Below are 18,694 nucleotides of genomic sequence, written 5' to 3' on the forward strand. Positions count from 1 at the left end.
CAACCACGCTGAGGTAATATACGCAGGTATATGCATTGCATTTTGGTAGCTCGTGCGCTTGCTCAGTTGCAATGAACGGATTTCACGCGCAGGACACGGAAAACGAGCCCTATCCAACGCAGTTTTGTGATGCACATGCATGAGCAAGTCGCATGCGTTCCTGTGCATAGCAACCGCAAATGCATTAATAATGCCGTGCAATAACACAAAGAGGAGCAAAACCCATAACGTGACACTGATGCTAATTAAACACCGATGTAAAAAAAGACGCTACTCTGAGGTCTTGACACAGATGCTGCAATAGTCCGTGTTGCCAAGCAACAACAAGCAAGCGGCTTGTGTCACTCCAAACATGGTGAACTCCTGCATAATGCAACACAACAGCTTTTTTATGAATGAAAAGGCTGCACAGCTGCATCCACTCTGTGCACAGAGCAAATCAAAGTAAAACAACTTCAGTGACCATTATCACGTAACAAAACATTTATTTAATTGAGAACTGGCATACAAAAAAAAAGAGACATATATATATATATACACAATATAATACAGTCACACCTACACAAATATTGTCCGTTGCAACCTTTTACACAAGTATTTCTGATGGCTTCTGTTAAATGAATAATGCATTTGACATCTTATCTGCCGAGCTGATCTTCAATCCCCTTGCGGTTTGAGAAAGGATCGGTTTTGGATCAAAAGGTTGATGGCATTAGTTGCAGCACATCCGAACACCTAAATCATGTCTTAGATTCATGACTCACCAGCTTTCCATTCAGGTTTATTGCATACCTTAGGATTTGGCATATTCTGCACACTGATTTGTTTCGCATAGGTGTGACGACTGTAAGAAAATTTGATTTATTTCTGATGTGTTTGAATAATCCCGCCTCTCCCCCACAGTGTCCAGATTGACCTGAGCTCACGGATGAGCCTTGAGATCTGAGGATTATTCACAGGGGCCTGCGTCACTACAAACAGTCCATGGAGTTGTCTGGCACCAGTCCGAGTGGAGGTGCTTTTCCCAGAGCGCAGGATGGAGGCAGCATGGCATTGGGTGCAGGGTCCACGTTCTCTGAATCCTCCATTTTCTCAGCACATCCCTCCCAGTTGATGTGAAATCTGGTTACTCGTGGGTTGGAAGCCAGAATGTTCCTCTGGAGCTGAAAGCAAGCAGATAAAAAGGGCTTTGAACACACACTTTAATTTTACAGGGATGCAAATTCATCAGGGATGACAAAGGTCACACTAGCTATGTTTCCGCCTATTTTTATGCGCATTTTGGAATATTGCATAATAAAAAAATAAAAACACTGGATGGAAATGCCAAGATGAGCATAAATTCTAAAAATGTGCATTTAAAAAAAAAAAAACACTTGGTTATTCACTTCCCCACATACAATCTCTGTCAGACCAGAGACTTGAACCCACAACCTTCGGATTTCAAGTCCAACTCTCTATCCACTAGGCTACTACGTTGTTGTATAAATAGAGCAAAAGCAGGAAATATGGGGTCTAAAACGTAAGTCTATTAATATTAACTTCTTGTTTATTGATCTGTTGCATTAAATCAATATCACATTTATAATCATGCTGATTTTTGGAGAAAAAAAATGTCACTCTTCGTGTGATATTAACTATATGAAATGATATAAATATAGGCTATACATTTTCTGCCCCCATATCTTAAATTATGTGATGATTCTAAATATATTTTAATAGACTGAATCGTGCACTCGTACGCTCACTAGTTTAACTGATTCATTGTCTGCCAGCAGGTGTGGCTTTTGGCAGAAATATAACGGTTTTCCCGGTAAAGACAGAACACAAAGCAGCACAGCACTGGACTCTGAACGATAATATACATTTATTTAATGAAATCATAGCCTTTTGAAGTTTAATCGTCACATTCAACCATATCGCAATTCTTGTCGTTCCGTCTCCAAATTTAAGACCTCTTGAAATCATAATTAAGACTTTCTTGTACAATTTAAGACTTTTTAAGGCCTTAAATTTGATACAACTAAATTTAAGACTTAAGACCCCGCGGAAAACCTGTTATTATCACAATGTTTTCAATGGAACTCTTTCAATATGACAATACAACAATAATTATTATTAGTAGTAGTATATTAGTATTACATTTCATAAATTAAACCAATACAGAAATATTACTAGTTATAATACAAATTATTATACAAATATATATTTAAAATGTATTTATTATACAAAATGTTATGTATTGTGAGTTACAGAAACCCTCATAATAGTCCACACCTTTTTTGCACCAATTTTGTTAGAATTGCTACTAAGGAGTGATATTATGCACTACTCAAATGAACAATCGTTGTATTTTTGACACATTTTTTCAGATAAAACTGAATATACCTCTTAATAAAACTATTAAAACCCAATGAAATGGCTTTATGAGTACAGTGTTCTTTCTTGTATTGCTGTACACCATATGAAACAGCAAGTTGGAGCCAGATATATTGAAGAACTCATCTGTTTTTAAAATAACCAATGGCCATTAGTTTATGTAGAAGCCATTCATTTTCTAATTGATATTGATAGTCTTTTCTTCCTTATTATGACATATATCCAAGCTAAATGGCTTATTGAGTGAGATTTGTTTTCCATTTATCAGGGATTGATTGGTTCATAGAAAAGTGGCCGTTTTGCAAGCTAAACAGAAGCAGATCAGAGAGCAAGTTTGCAGTCAGTTGTGGAGTGACGGGTTGCTGGAGAAAAAGGACTGAAACATGTCTGGCCATTGGACAACCTTACACTAATGTTTTTGATTAAAGATTACAAGGGCACATTAATTAAAAAAACAAAAACAAGGACGTTCATGGATAAATAATTTACCATAAATACTGCAACATTCCATTACATTTACAAATTTTGATGTCATGGTGCCTTTGAGGTGAGGGACTATCTTTTTCTAAATTGTATTTTTGGACAACAATTTATAGTGAACTTGTGAGTGAAAAATAAGATGATTTTTTTTTTTCTGTTTAATTTTTGTTATGTATATTTCCTATAGCTAGAACGCAGATGGATGAAAAGCTGCAAAACTCTATAGAGTGTAAGAAACATGGTGACATACCTGTCCATAGTCAGGTTTGAGGGGTGGATTCTCACGAAGCTCAGTGTCTGTGTACTCATTGTTAACATAGTAGCCAATGCGTATGAACTCCTGTCCTCTGTATGTGCATGTGATCAGAACAACAGTAACACCCACAGCATCACTCTCAGGTATTAGGGCAGGGTTTGGAGCATCTGCCTGTTGCATGAAAGACAAAAATACCATAAAGTAATGAGGGAAAGAAAAGTATTACTTAAGCCCTATTCGGACGGTAATTGTTTTTCAGGGGGACGCAAGTGATTTTCAACATTTACAGGGGGTAGTCAGTGATTTAATTGCCGTCCGAATCCAGGATGTCTGTGTTTTTCTCTCACCACCCCCGTAAAAATCCCTGTTTTTTGACAAACACCAAGGTCGTGTGGTAATTTAATTGCCATCCGAATCCACATCTTTGAGTTTACAAGAAAAAATCAGTTCAAAAATCAGTGTTTAAACCCTTTTTGAGCACTCCCGAACACCGCACGGTAACTGTTGTACTTCTGTGTAATTTGCATACCTATTTATTTCTGAAATGCTGGAAAGTATTTAAAAGAACAATACTTCATTTCTGCTCCACCACAGCAACTGGGATCAGAAAGAGAAGAAAAGCACGTAACATTCGAAATGGGTCTTTATTATGGCGCAGCAGGTATGCAATACAATTTTAAAATGTGTATTATAAACAGATTTAAACATAACTATATTGCATATAATTATATACAACTGTAGCGCATCTATTTTCCTATTTTTAAACAGGAGATTGAAATCAAATAATAAATAGGATTATATATTATAAAATATGATTGGAATAATAAGAATACATTTTACATAATAATAATAATAATAATCTTACACATTAATAAGAATAAATGAGTTAATAAATTATTTTATTTACAGCAGACAATCATGTGACTGGCCACGTCAGCAGCGCGTTCCCGGGTTCTTAGGATCACAGAACTCTCTCCTCCACTGTGAATAAATCGCAATCCGAATCCATGAATTTTATCACTGAGGTGGTATGTACATTTATTTTCACAGACATCCATATGAGAAACAATTACCGTCCGAATAGGGCTTTAGAATACATGCATGACTCTAACTGGGTGTAACTGCAGGATAAGTGCAATAATTGGCTTTCTGTGTGTACATTTAATACAGAACATTATCGATTAATTATTCCTGTAAAGGAACCACATTCATGTTGTTTCAAATGCCCAACACACAAAAAATGTTCTGCTAGCTAAATCCAATTTTGTGTTGCATAGAAGAAAGCTACACAGGTTCATATAAATGAGTTATTTACAATTTTGAGTGAACTACCCCTTTCATTTTAGTCCTTTCTTTGTATTTTAATAAGAGAACCTGAATTTGGAGTCCTGAAAATTTACAGGTGCGGTTGTCACTCCCAGAAATAACTGAAATGTGTGAATGCAGCCGTATGAATAACTCAAATACAGGACTGACAACTTTATTCTGGTGCGGTGTAAACGTCGAAATCTTAGAGTGACAACATGTCATCTTTATAAGTAATCTCAATTATTGTTGTGGTGAGATTGTGGCTGTAGGAGTACTGATGAAGTGCAAATAATTTTTTTCTTTTAAAAGTGACATTAAGCAGATGAAATACTTTGAAAATAGCTCATTTATACCTTATTTGTGTTATTTCCAAAGTAGAAATTTACTAGAATATATTTAAATCAAATGCAAAGCATTGTGTTTTTACTGTTGATAATGTGATAATGATATTCTGTGTTATGATCTCACCTGAAACACAAACATATGTCGGCCTGCAGGAACTGGACCAACCAGGACGGAGTCAAGAGTCTGATCACACTCCTCACTTTCTGCTGAGCCCACATAAATGATCTTCCATTCAAGATCTAGAACCCAGAAAACAATTAGATGTTTATGTAAAAGATTAGATTGTCCCACATAATGTGTAATTACAACAATTTTTCCTTCAACTATTCAAAAAAAAAAACTATAACATACACTACTGGCCAAAAGTTTGGAATAATTCATGACTTTTTATTAGTTGAAAAGTTTTTTTGCAGCGTAATTATTTATGGAAAACAAAATACACTACCATTCACAAGGCTGGGGTAAGTCCAGATTTTAAAAAAATAAAATGATACTTTTATTCAGCATGGATGCATTAAATTAAATTTTGTATAACTGACATTTATGATGTTTAAGAAATGCTGTTCCTTTGAATTTCCTATTCATCAAAAGAATCCTTTAAAAACTATCCCGATTTCCAAAAACATATATTAAGCAGCAAAACTGTTTAACACAATAATGAGAAATGTTTCTTGAGCAGCAAATCAGCATATTAGAATGATTTCTGAAGGATCACGTGACACTGAAGACTGGAGTAATGATGCTGAAAATTCAGCTTTACATTACAGGAATAAATTAAAATTGAAAATGTATTCAAATAGAAAACTCTTATTTTTAATTGTAATACTATTTTACAATATTACTGTTTTTACTGTATTTTTGATTAAATAAAAATGCATCCTTGGTTGCATGACTGGTAGTAGTGTATGATTTTGTTGAAATTAAAAGTGCAGACTTAATATTTAACATTTAATTTTCTAGTACTGGGGTCACACAGGCAAAGGATGTTTCTTGCATTTGATAAATCTATAAACAGACAAAGTTAGCAAAGTTTTACCAAAGAGTATAGAACAGAAATAAACGTTTCTTTTATATGGTAACCCTGTAAATTTGAGTAATGCATTTACTAATTTGAGAGATTTTAATCAATAATACCATCGATATGCATCATTGCAGTTAATTCTTTGCAAAGAGTTTTTCTCAGAAATACACACAACAATAGAAAACGGCAAAATGTTGATGAAGAGAGACGATTAGCTTGGTTTTAACTGAGAAGCACAAAGCTCAGCTTCAATCACCCGCCAATCTGACGTCATCTGGAGGCGTTAGAGCGTTAGCTAGCAAGCTAATAAAAAAGAGAAAATACACCAAAACTACATTAAACTTTAATACTCACCCTCGGGAAGATCCTCCATGCACTCAAACGTTATTTCGAATTGAAACGGGTTTCCAAATTGACTCGGGTTGTCCAGGACAGCTACATTTAGCACTTGCACTTTTGCCATCGCTCTAACGTTACCGTAGTAACAAGGAAACTGACACAATTTAGACCGAAAAGACACTCAACAGACGTTCAAGTAAAAGGTATGGCTTCACTTCTTAGCTTCAATCCTATACCGTAGATTATTAAAAGGAAAAAGAATTCAAAATAAGACCTAAAGTAACGTATAGACGTAAAACAAATATTATTTCGCGAAACCCGTTTCTTAAACTGACAGACAATACAAGCAGCGTTGTCTCCCGCCAGAGCTTTCAGACAGGTTCGGTACGCCTCACGGAAAGCGGATTGGTCAGTAAACCAAAGGTCCCGGATTCTGCGGACGCTGATTGGTCAGTTAACCAAAGGTCCCGGATTCTGCGGACGCTAATTGGTCAGTTAACCAAAGGTCCCGGATTCTGCGGACGCTGATTGGACGGCAGTGACAGCTGTTAAATGGACGAGCCCTCCTCTTGGTTTGATTTGCTGCATCATCTTTCATGGCTAAAGTTTAGTTCAGTGGTTGAATGTGTAGCTTATATTATGTTTTTAATAATATAGCATTACATTTTACTGTTAACTGGGCAGATAGTAGTAACAAAGCCTATTGGGTAGAAAAAAGAAAATCAGTTGCTGAGTCTTTCAGACGCTTATGAACCAGCAAAATGTTTTTTTATTGTTGTTTGTTTGTTTGTTTGTTTTTTAATGAATTTTGAATTAAATCTTAATTGTGAAAGACGCCAGAAAAATCACTGACAATCTGCACAGTCTGTAATTGTCTGTGTATCAAATAAACTAATGAAATGACTTTTAGAGAGTTTGTGAAAATGGTTATTAGTGACAAGAAATTCAATTCCATCTCAAGATGAAACAGATAACAGTTAAAGAATAATAATTGAATATTACTACTCAAAAATACGTTTACATTTATGTTTATTCCTTATATTTTATATGTCGCTTGAGATTATAATATTTATTTAAGTAGGCTATATTTGTGAAGCACTTCCTGCATTTTCAGTATGTAAATAAAATATATTATTGTTGTACATTTTTGTAATTATTATATTACATTATATTATATTATGTTATGTTATATTATATTACATTAGCATATTATATTTATATTATATTCATAGTTGTTTTCGTACTTTTTACTGTCTAGTGGGCAAGTTTAATGCTGATTTCCTTTTTTTTCTGTGTGGGTCATCAACGAATCAACAGTAACGAAGTGGTTAATAATTTTCCTAAAAGAAGGAAAGGGATTAACAGAACTGTGGTATGTCAAGAATTCTTATTTATAGGATTAAAACTTGATTCACTACCACTGGAGGTCGCAACACTAATAGAGCATTTCAAACTGATGGTATTGATCGTGTGTGTGTGTGTGTGTGTGTGTGTGTGAGAGAGAGAAAGAGAGAGTATGTTTACATTTACGTTTTCATTTACATTAATCTCTTTAAACTTTAATGACAGCTAAAAATAGCTTCGATTTAAAACCTCAAATCAGTCAGATAGCCTACATTATTATAATCCGTATTATAATAATTAGCAAGGACACAAGATTGAAACAGTGCTGATGTGCGTCAAGTCATCGCTCCGGTGCGCAGGTGCATGTTGCGCACAATAACGCGACTGTCTCGCGCCACAGGTAGTTGCTGGACTCAGGTGTTGTAACACGACACTGAACCATGTGATCAGCGATGAGAATTTAGGAAGAAGAAAAGCCCAGTTCGAGCATTCACTCAACACACTAGTATATACCGACCGCACAAGAACACCATTGATAGCAGGGCAGGATCTCGAAGGACAATGTATTATTATTATGAGCAGGACGCCGGAGTGTCGCGATAGTTTCGGTTTAAAAACTTAATTTCACCGGTAAGGTGAGGCGGAAGCGAGCTACGGTCAGATATATTGGATATTCGTCTGGAAACATTGTGGATAATGAAGGTGGACACCCAGGTATGAGTTTGTTTCTGTGTATGTACCTCATATGATAAATGTTTCCTTAACAACACAAATAAGTGGATGTGCGTGTCGTGGATAAAGGTTACAGGTTGAGAAATGAAAAATAAATAGGGTCAGCTGTTATGTATTAAACACACCCAATACATCTTGAAAAAATCTTTACTAGAAAAGAATTTGCAGGGTCTTTCGAAATGCATAGGAATAAACATCAAGGCCTACAATGAAATGAAACAGTGCATTTGGATATAGCCTATGTTTATCTATTTTAAATCCAAAATTGAATTTAGATAATGATTAGGAAGCCAAATTATCTGGTTCTCTGTTAGTCACCTGCAGAGGACAGTAGTGAAGTATTTTTACTTTACTCAAGTAAATTTAAAAAGCATCTAATCTTCTTCTGAAAACGTTTACTTCACTACATTCCAAAGCATAATGTTGTACTTTTTACTGCACTACATTTCATAAGTAAAAGTTTTTTAAAACCTTTAATACTTAAGAACATTAAAAATGTAGTACTTTCTACTCTTTTAAAACTTTGAATTACTTTTACTTGAGTAAAAGTAAGAATGTACTAGATTTCTAATGTAACTAAGTAATAAATGATTTTAATATGAAACGTAGTGCATGTAAGTAGTACAGTATTGTGCTTTGGAATGTTGTGAAGTAAACGTTTTCTAAAGAAAAACACTCTGATAAAGTACAGACACTTGAAAAATGTACTTTTAAAGCAGAGTATAAATACTTCACTACTGTCCATCTCTGGTCACTTGTAATTTAGTTAACTGATTTAGTTTGTTTTATACGATATGAACGATCAAATTTGCAAAGCAACTTCAGATCCTAACAGACGTTCCTACTCTTCTTTTGCAGCTCGCTAGAGACAGATAGGACTGCTTTTATTCTTTGATCTCGGACATGATTTATTGATCGCCTTTGCTCCACCCTACCCGGAGCATCAGCCCCTTCTGGAGGGTAGGGGTGCAGATTGACTCCATCTCGGAGATGATACGGCAGGTTGGGCTATCGGCAGGGAGTTTTCTGCTGCTGCTGCTGCTTCTCAGGAATGTTTCGGCCCAGGGTGAGTCACTCGCTCCACCTCTGCAGTCATGTCCGAAACTGAACTTTGAGAGTATCCGGACTATTAATCACTGTTAAAGCTCACTGCATTTAAACAGTTCAGTGGAGTTACGTCAGATTAATCTGAACACAAGAGACGAGGAACACTCCTCTAACTTGTACTTAGTTAGTACAGGACTGTTTCTTGAACAGACAAGCTCAAGCATGTCGAGGTTCCTGCAGAAACATTTAAGGTATTGTTGCAAAGTCATAAAATGGTAAAAAAAAAAAAAAGTACGCGGAGTGTGTAATCATAAACCATCAATCTCATAAAACCTGCCCAGATCATATTTCACCCTGAAAATCACAAGAAATTATATTTTTCTTATAGAAAATAGACAAATTTTTAGGGTGACTCACTAATATTTTTTGTATTGTGACATTATTTTCATGACATGTAGGTACATTTAAGCCACAAATTGTCATTACTATAATACAACCCGAATTCCGTAAATGTTGGGACGTTTTGTTGTTGTTGTTTTTTTTTTATTTGAATAAAATGAAAACTAAAAGACTTTCAAATCGCATGAGCCAATATTTTATTCACAATAGAGCATAGATAACATAACAATTGTTTAAACGGAGAAATTTTACACTTTTATCCACTAAATGAGCTCATTTCAAATTTGATGCCTGCTACAGGTCTCAAAAAAGTTGGCACGGGGCAGCAAAGGAAAGCAAGAAATTTTGTAAAGATTCAGCTGGGAGAACATCTAGCTACTAACTAAGTTAATTGACGTCAGGTCTGTAACATGATTAGCTATAAAAGGGATTTCTTAGAGGGTGCTTTCACACTTGGTTCGATTGCCTGGTCCGAACCAGAGTTCGATTGCTCCCCCTACCCCCACTGGACTGCGTTCATAATATTTTATTTGGGTCCGAATCACGGTTTGTTTGCATCACCAAGCCAGCAGCTGTTTACCCCGTTGCTTAGTAATGACTACGCGGGAGAAGGTGGCAAAATGCATAAGATTGCTCTCTGCACTTTTATATATTTGTTTTTTTAACCGTTCGTTTTGTTTACAAAGCTTCAGTGCATAAAGCACTTACGTCTGTCTTACGAATGTACTGCAAATGCTCTAAAGAACGCCGAAAACTAACAGAAATGAGACAAACAGCTCTCTGCTTACAGCGCGTCAGTCATGCTCGTCAGGAAAGTGAGTGAAATGTACACAAACACACATTTTTAGCAAATAATACGGCATTAATAGTGGTTCACTTCCATTATTTGATACGAATGCATTCACATCAGCAGCAAACTGTACCGGAGTTCACTTAAACTGTACCCCAGACCACCCGTTTTATGCGGACTCGGGTACAGATCGCGGGTGTGCACCCGAGGTCGGAAAACAGTGTTCACATCATCCAAAAGAACCGAACTCTGACATCAATCGAACCCGGGTGCACACCAAAAACGCTAGTGTGAAAGCACCCTTGAGAGGCAGAGTCTCTAAGGAAGTAAAGATGGGCAGAGGCTCTCCAATCTGTGAAAGAGTGCATAAAAAGATTGTGGAATACTTTAAAAACAACGTTCCCCAATGTCAAATTGCAAAGGCTTTGCAAATCTCATCATCTACAGTGGATAACATCATCAAAAGTTTCAGAGAAACTGGAGAAATCTCTGTGCGTAAGGTGCAAGGCCGAAGACCTTTGTTGGATGCGCGTGGTCTTCGGGCCCTCAGACCACACTGCATCACTCATCGGCATGATTCTGTCATTGACATTACTAAATGGGCCCAAGAATACTTCCAGAAACCACTGTCGGTAAACACAATCCGCCGTGCCATCTGCAGATGCCAACTAAAGCTCTATCATGCAAAAAGGAAGCCATATGTGAACATGGTCCAGAAGCGCTGTCATGTCCTATGGGCCAAGGTTCATTTAAAATGGACTGTTTCAAATTGGAAAAGTGTTCTATGGTCAGGCGAGTCCAAATTTGACATTCTTGTTGGAAATCACGGATGCTGTGTCCTCTGGGCTAAAGAGGAGGGAGACCCTCCAGCATGTCATCAGCGTTCAGTTCAAAAGCCAGCATCTCTGATGGTATGGGCAGCTTGCATGTTTTGGAAGGCACTATGAATGCTGAAAAGTATATAAAGGTTTTAGAGCAACATATGCTCCCCTCCAGACGACGTCTATTTCAGGGAAGGCCTTGTGTATTTCAGCAGGACAATGCAAAACCACATACTGCAGCTATTACAACAGCATGGCTTCGTAGTAGAAGAGTACGGGTGCTGAATTGACCTGCCTGCAGTCCAGATCTTTCACCTATAGAGAGCATTTGGCGCATCATTAAATGAAAAATACGTCAAAGACGACCACAAACTCTTCAGCAGCTGGAAACCTATATCAGGCAAGAATGGAACCAAATTCCAACACCAAAACTCCAGAAATCTTGATGCCCAGACGTCTTCAAACTGTTTTGAAAAGAAGAGGAGATGCTACACCATGGCAAACATGTCCCCGTCCCAACAATTTTGAGACCTGTAGCAGGCATCAAATGTGAAATGAGCTCATTTTGTGCATACAATTGTAACATTTCTCAGTTTAAACATTTGTTATGTTCTCTATGTTCTATTGTGAATAAAATATTGGCTCACGTGATTTGAAGTATCCCAACATTTCTGGAATTCGGGTTATTCAAAATATCCAGTTCTCACTACTGTAATGCTAAATACTGTGTAACGCTTTAGTTTAGAGTCCTCACTATCTCATGCTATATTATTGCCTTATCCAGCATGACCAAATTCTAAATCCCTTAATCCTACACCATACCTAAACTACCTTAACTATTAATAATTAAGAGTTTGAGGCAAATTAAGAGTTTGAGGCAAAAGTGGTAGCCTATTTAATAGTTAGTTAGTGAGAGTTGGTCCCCAAACTAAAGTGTGACTGTATTACTTAAACATATTATTTTGATTTGATGTTTGTTGTACAGCCTTTGATGCTGATACAAAGAAAATTAGAATTTGAGGCTTGGCCATAAAATAGGCATATTTGTGTAAAATATAATTTATTTGTATTTTTCTTCTCATTTTTGGGATAGAACATGTTTTGTGAAATTCATAAATGAGTGGGGCTGAGATGGATATGATCACGCATAAAACAAATTTACTGTGATACATGCTTCATGACTCGTCTTGCAGCAAGTTTCTTTGCTTCTTTAAAGTAATCTTTGCACTTTTGCCCTTGAGGGATTATTTACTCCTGTAAATGATTAACATTTTTGCTTTGTTATATGTATCCTCCGATTCCTTCCTCTTTTTTTCTCTCTCGCTCTCTCTCTCTTTCTCTCTCTCGCTCTCTCTCTCTCGCTCTCTTTCTCTCTCTCTCTCTCGCTCTCTCTCTCTCTCTCTCTCTCTCTCCCTCTCTCTATACCGTGTGTTGTCATAGCGTTTAAACATTACTTTTAATCATCAGTTTGCAAGTGTAACATTTATTTTCAATCAAGTCAGCAGTTTGTACCATGATTTGTTCTCTGACCTTCAAATGCACATTAGTTTGTCAAAGTCCAAACTCGAGATTTTACAAAGTTGCCAAATTTTGAGATTATTTGGGGTGTGAGGGATTTATTGTTCCTTACAGAATTGAGGCTAAAGGCCCCGATATACTTCAAACGAAATCGAATGACGAACTGATATGACGCCATTTTGAACAAAATCAGACCGAAACGAAGTTCGTTTTGGTAGGTCGATACAGCTCACCAAAGCGAACTTTCTGGGGAGTTCGTTTTGGCTCCTAAACACCTTTGAGCTACCATTGGTCCGTGGCGATTATGCAGTCGGTGGGTGTGTTCTGGAAACGCCACCTTCTTTGACGCGTGACTTTTTTTCCCCCCCGGTTCGTTTCTCATTCAACAAAGGTCAGGCAGGAGAGCAACATCTCCAAGTCACTAGCAACATAAATGCACTGTCGGAGAGACTTTAAAGATTCAGAGAAAGCAATTAATTCATAGAAAGAAATAGCAACAAAGCTTGGTGTCGACGACCCGGAGTTATGCAAAAAGCGACGTAGAGAAACATCAGATGCAAGTTTTCCAAAGCCAAGAAAAGAATGAAACGAAAGAGTAAATAAGTAGCAAGTACCAAATACATGTTTCAAATAAATGTTACACCATAGCCTACTGCTGCTGCTGTTGTTCTTTCAATAAGCGAATTTAAAAGGTATACAGTAAATGAAATGCCATAACAGACAATAATAAACCTTTGTTTTTTTATCAAATTATGACAACACAAAATATAAAAACGTAATAATTTATCCAGTTTAATAAAAGACCTTGATACACCTTCATTGCATCGTTGTGTTTAGGGCATACGCGCGAGCGTCGCGACACATGTTTACATTAATCTACACCCCGCCTCCTGCAGCACAGGGCTGTTGGGATGTTCAAAAACAGTATACTGTCGCTCAGCCTTTTCGAACTTCTTTTTGCCCCCAAACGAAGAACGAAAACGAGCTTCGTTTGAAGTATATCAGGGCCTTAAGTATAGGCACCAGCTGATTCTTTGCTTTTTTAAAATTAAACAAAGAGACAATTATAATGATGCATGAAGTCATTTATTTAAAAATGTGAGAAAGTAGATCTTACCACTGGAGACCAAAACATTTGCTATACACGAAAAATGGCATACAAACATCCTGCACTTTTTAGAATTGATGATGAAAACAAATTATTAAACCTGAACAGTTTTGAACAGATTCATTTAAAAAGAACACAATTTAAACTCTAAATCATGAAAATACATTGAACTTACTAACAGCAATTACCATTATAATGCTCTCAGGAAAGGCCAAACTAGTATAATGATGCCGTTTTTAGACATTCATAATGTAGAAGATTCAAAATGTTGTGTCACCAACAAAATCATCAATGCATAAGCAGTGAATATGATATCATCCAGTCAAAATGATTAAAGACTATGTAATTACTTGACAAGTGCAGTTTTATTTAATAGATGTCTTGCTTGTTGAAACAGGAAGGGGACATATGTTAATTTTTTTTTAAATTATTTTTCTAAATAGTCATTATCCTTTATTTGTGAACTGTTCATTACCTTTGGCTTATTCTGTGGTATTACGAGGGAGGACACTGTATGGGAAAGATAAGTCATTAAATATGTTGGCCAATTTTCCCAAGACAAAAAACTTAAAGTATGTATGCTAAAAGTGTATTTTGGTAACTTTTAGGATTGCACTATTAATTACATAACAAGATTTAACTTAGACACGCTCAACTTTTCGTTTGTTTTCAAGATCCAAAAGAAAAAAGAAAAAAAAGTACACATGTACTGAATGTTAGGTGCTGTGTTTCATAATATTGCTGTAAATCATTTAAATTGCGAGATTACACCATCACAGATGTATCACAGTTAACACAATTCAATGTGGAAAAAACTCAAGTTCCTCTTTTATTAATATTTACTTCTCATTCTTATTTCTTTTTCTCTGAAATATAGCCTTCATAGTGAGCTCTGTGACAAAGGTGTGCACTGCGCAGCATAGTGATGTGACTTGAAATGATACTGACACCTCAAATAAAATATTAAAGAACCAAAACATGCTGCTTTGAGCTGTAACACTGTCATTAAAGAACATGCAAGATTTGTGAGCCATAGGATGAGTACCAAAATCATATTAGTGTCTGTAGATCATAATTCATCATTTGTACAATTAGTTGTCATTTCATTGTAATGTTTTCTATTTGCAGGGGAAACGACCACAATGCCCAACAGCACTACAACTCCCAGCCCAGTAAGTAGAAATTCTCCTGAAGTGTAGCCAGGTGTTTATTTCCCCTTCCATATATTAGCCTGAAGCGCATCGTCTGTCTAGAAATTAAAATACGTTTATTCCTCTTATAAATATCTGACCAACTATTGGCCAATATACTCTTCATTAGATTTTAAAGAAACATAGTTTCCCAAATTTGAGAATAAGAAATTGAATCTTGAATAAGGATTTTTATTTTTTTTAAATGTTTTGAAATAAGTTTCTTGTGTTCACCAAGGCTGCATGCTATGATATGTGATCAAAATACAGCAAAATTGTAATATTGTGAAATATTACAATTTAAAATAACTGTTTTCTGTTGCAATATAATTTAAACTGTAATTTATTCCTGTGTTCAATGCTGTATTTTCAGCATCATTACTCCAGTCTTCAGTGTCACATGATCCTTCAGAAATCACTCTAATATGCTGATTTGCAGCTCAAGAAACATTTCTCATTATTATCAATGATGAAAACAGTTTTGCTGGTTAATATGTTGTGGAAACACTTTTAAACTATTTAATACATACTTGGTGAATAAAACTATTCATTTCTTTAAAGAAAATAACAGTAATAAAGTCAGAAAGATTTTTATTATGTTTATAGGTAATTCATACTGATTGATAAAAATACTGAACATTAAAATTGTTAAATTATAAATTGGTGGAATTAAAAGTATGATTTTTTATTTATTTATTATTATTCCATTTTACTATATCCTCAAATTGAGATTACTGCATGCCGTAACACTTACCACTTTTCAGTGTCCTTAATAACAGTAAATTATGCATAATTACAAGCAACTAACCCTAAACCAAATGTCAACCCTATAGGAAGTTCATGGTGTTATTAATATCATTCAGCATTTAAACATATAATTACACTGTAACAAGTTAACCCTGGATCTTGTTTGCTACCTCAGTTCAAACTAAGGAATTTTATTACAATTGTGAATAGCCTTGGAGTAAAAACACATCACAACATCTGGTTTCTTTATGCAATCCTGTTGTACTGCTCCAGTTGATTAACATTCCTACTTTTCTTTTTCCAGGGCCAGGGCCCTAATATTGTGGCCATTGTAGTACCATCTGTGGTTGTGGGACTGCTGGCTATTTTGACGGCTGTTCTGGTGTTTCTGTTCTGTGTGGTAAAGAAGAAGAGACAGACGGAAGGAGCGTATCGACCCAGTGCAGAGGAGCAGTCAGGAACACATAGTGTTGAGACGCCTGACGCTCTGAAATTACCCAAGGAGGAGAGACTTATTTGACACTGGTATTTGACTAACCAGCAGCACATGATAATAGGGACTCAATTCCAAAACGGTTAAACGGATAAACATTATCTAAGGACCGTTTCTGAAGGTACAAGGCACAACAATGTTTTGGCTAAACAAAGCGAGTCTGACTACTAGGAAGAAACTTGAAGGAACAGATCCTCTCTCCAAAAGGCCAAATTTTCAAATTTCACAGTACAGATCATCTAGCATTTCATGCTATTTTAGACTGGTAGCTTTTCTCTGAATACTTCATTTGATGTTGTGTTGCCTGTTTTAATGGTTGCTTTACACATACAAATGCTGATAGTTGTATGTAGTGTTAAGAAATTTTTAAAGGTGAAGTGTGTAATATCTGCACCCCTAGTGGCACAAAACAGAACTGCAGTCTGTTTGGAATTCAAAATGGGCCAGACTATCCCTTAGTTCACTAAAAAAAATGACCATTCTTTCATCATTTACCCTCCCTCAAGTTGTCAAAACCTGTATGAGATTCTTTCTTTTGTTGAGCAGAAAAGAAGGCATTTCTACCGCCAACTGTTTGGTGACAAAATCATGACAAACCTTTCATTTTTGGGTGAACTATCCCTTTATCAGCACCAGCTCAACCAATGGTGTGAATTTGGGTGCGGGACTATCTGTTTGACTGAATAATGGAAGCTGGCTGCATTTGAAACTTTCAATTTAAATTAGTCATCAATTCTTCATTTCTGTTTGTTGGCACTAGATTATGCACACTACACCTTTAAATATTTATTCAAATCAATTTGTTCACAATATAGGATGTTCATAACCTCATATCTGGTTTGTCATTATGTTTGTTGAAACCACTTTTCACAAATTATTTCAATAGCTGTATTTGTTTAGATTTACCTCAGTAATGTTTCCTTTTTTTCTCTCTCTCTCTCTCTCTCTCTCTCTCTCTCTCTCTCTCTCTCTCTCTCTCTCTCTCTCTCTCTCTCTCTCTCATTCATATATATATATAATTTAATCTAATATTAATTGTCCAGAAATTTGATCAGTGCAACAATGGATTCTACTTGAAATCGTTTTTGATTCTTTTATCATAGCATGAATGTTTACACTCAAATATTTCATGCATTATGTTTCACTGGAGGGCCTTTTCAAATTTCACCTTTTTAAAATCTGCTAAATCGTGTTGTTTTTAAATATAAGATTAAAAGGCACAATGGCATGCTATACTGTGAATATAATCACTGCTATTGCGTTTTGTTACGACACAACTATACTACTATATTTACAAATAGGCCTACAGCACGGCTTCAGGTGCCTTTGCTTTTATAAAATATTTGTTCCATGTTAAAAATATTGAGGACAACACAAATTTACATTAAAACATTATTTTATTAAGCTAATTAAGTGTTATTGTTCTGCTGCAGATACAGTCTCTAATATAATAGAAAGTTACTACGTAACAAAATTATTTGCCGTGCCCAATTATAGTCTATTCTATATTGTGGAATTTAGCACGACTATGGGCTGGTTGTCTTTTGTCTTCCATTTGTATTTCCACTGCGTAAAAGGCCATATAAATTTATAAATGGCATCCACTATACAGAGCTACCGCAAAAACGGATGTCCAAAAACAAATTAAAGAAGGCTGCGCACTTGTTTCTCTGACTGATAAGGTCTATTTTACTCATTGGAAGCCAGAATAGTAATTATGTATTTTTAAAGTATTAATTTTATAGTGGGTCCTGCTATTTGTAACGTGAATGCTCAACTGGTAGCCTATACGTTATCATATTAATTTAGTATCGTAATGTAACAACATTGGTTTGTAGTGCAAGCAGGTTTACTATTTTTCTTCTAGTTAATTAGATATCTTGTACATTCACAGAAATAGCTTACTGAAAATAAGGTGGCAAATAAGTTCTTTACCCCAATCCACAAACATCTGTTGAAAATTTGTAGCTGGATAGGTGTAGGCTACTTAGAAAGTTTATTACATAAATGTCCTATGAGTGCTGACACAATAATATCTGGGTGTGCATGCAGGAGTGTCTTTCTTAAGAAGCGTACGACCGCATTGCTTAAGGCTCTGTCTCACAAATTTGCTTGCCAAGAACAACAGGAGGCCAGGGCTTATTGTGATGACTAGACCTAAAAAAAGCATGCTCAGTTTATTGTTTTCAGGAACACTGCTCTCTAGTGGTTTAGTTTGTCTTTCAGGCAGTTGTTTTATGCTGCCATTTTCTTTGGTTTGGCAAAATACAATAGCAACAATGACATACTGTGCATTTGAATGATAATATCAGGAAACTAATAACAAATTAATTCATGATCTCATTTTTTTTATTTCAGGGCCCTGAATACTGACAAA

The 18,694-nt window shown here is 35.9% G+C and overlaps 2 protein-coding genes across 2 annotated transcripts; one reads left to right on the forward strand and one right to left on the reverse strand.

Moving 5' to 3' along the window:
* Nucleotides 1-971: 971 nt before the first annotated feature.
* LOC306862069 (histone chaperone asf1b-A-like) lies at nt 972-6,252 on the reverse strand (the record flags this gene model as incomplete). Its single annotated transcript, XM_079404673.1, has 4 exons — nt 972-1,163; nt 3,110-3,286; nt 4,892-5,007; nt 6,144-6,252. The coding sequence occupies 4 exons, from the start codon at nt 6,250-6,252 to the stop codon at nt 972-974; spliced, it is 594 nt and encodes a 197-aa protein (XP_079260799.1).
* Nucleotides 6,253-7,793: 1,541 nt separating this feature from the next.
* Nucleotides 7,794-17,723, forward strand: LOC306865017 (protein crumbs homolog 3-like). Its single transcript, XM_079409345.1, has 4 exons — nt 7,794-8,186; nt 9,063-9,270; nt 15,016-15,059; nt 16,129-17,723. Exons 2-4 carry the CDS (start codon nt 9,195-9,197, stop codon nt 16,342-16,344), a joined length of 336 nt encoding a protein of 111 aa, XP_079265471.1. The 5' UTR covers nt 7,794-8,186; nt 9,063-9,194; the 3' UTR covers nt 16,345-17,723.
* Nucleotides 17,724-18,694: the final 971 nt, after the last annotated feature.

This window comes from Barbus barbus (assembly GCF_936440315.1).
Source record: "Barbus barbus genome assembly, chromosome: 4".
In the NCBI taxonomy this organism is placed as follows: Eukaryota; Metazoa; Chordata; class Actinopteri; order Cypriniformes; family Cyprinidae; genus Barbus; species Barbus barbus.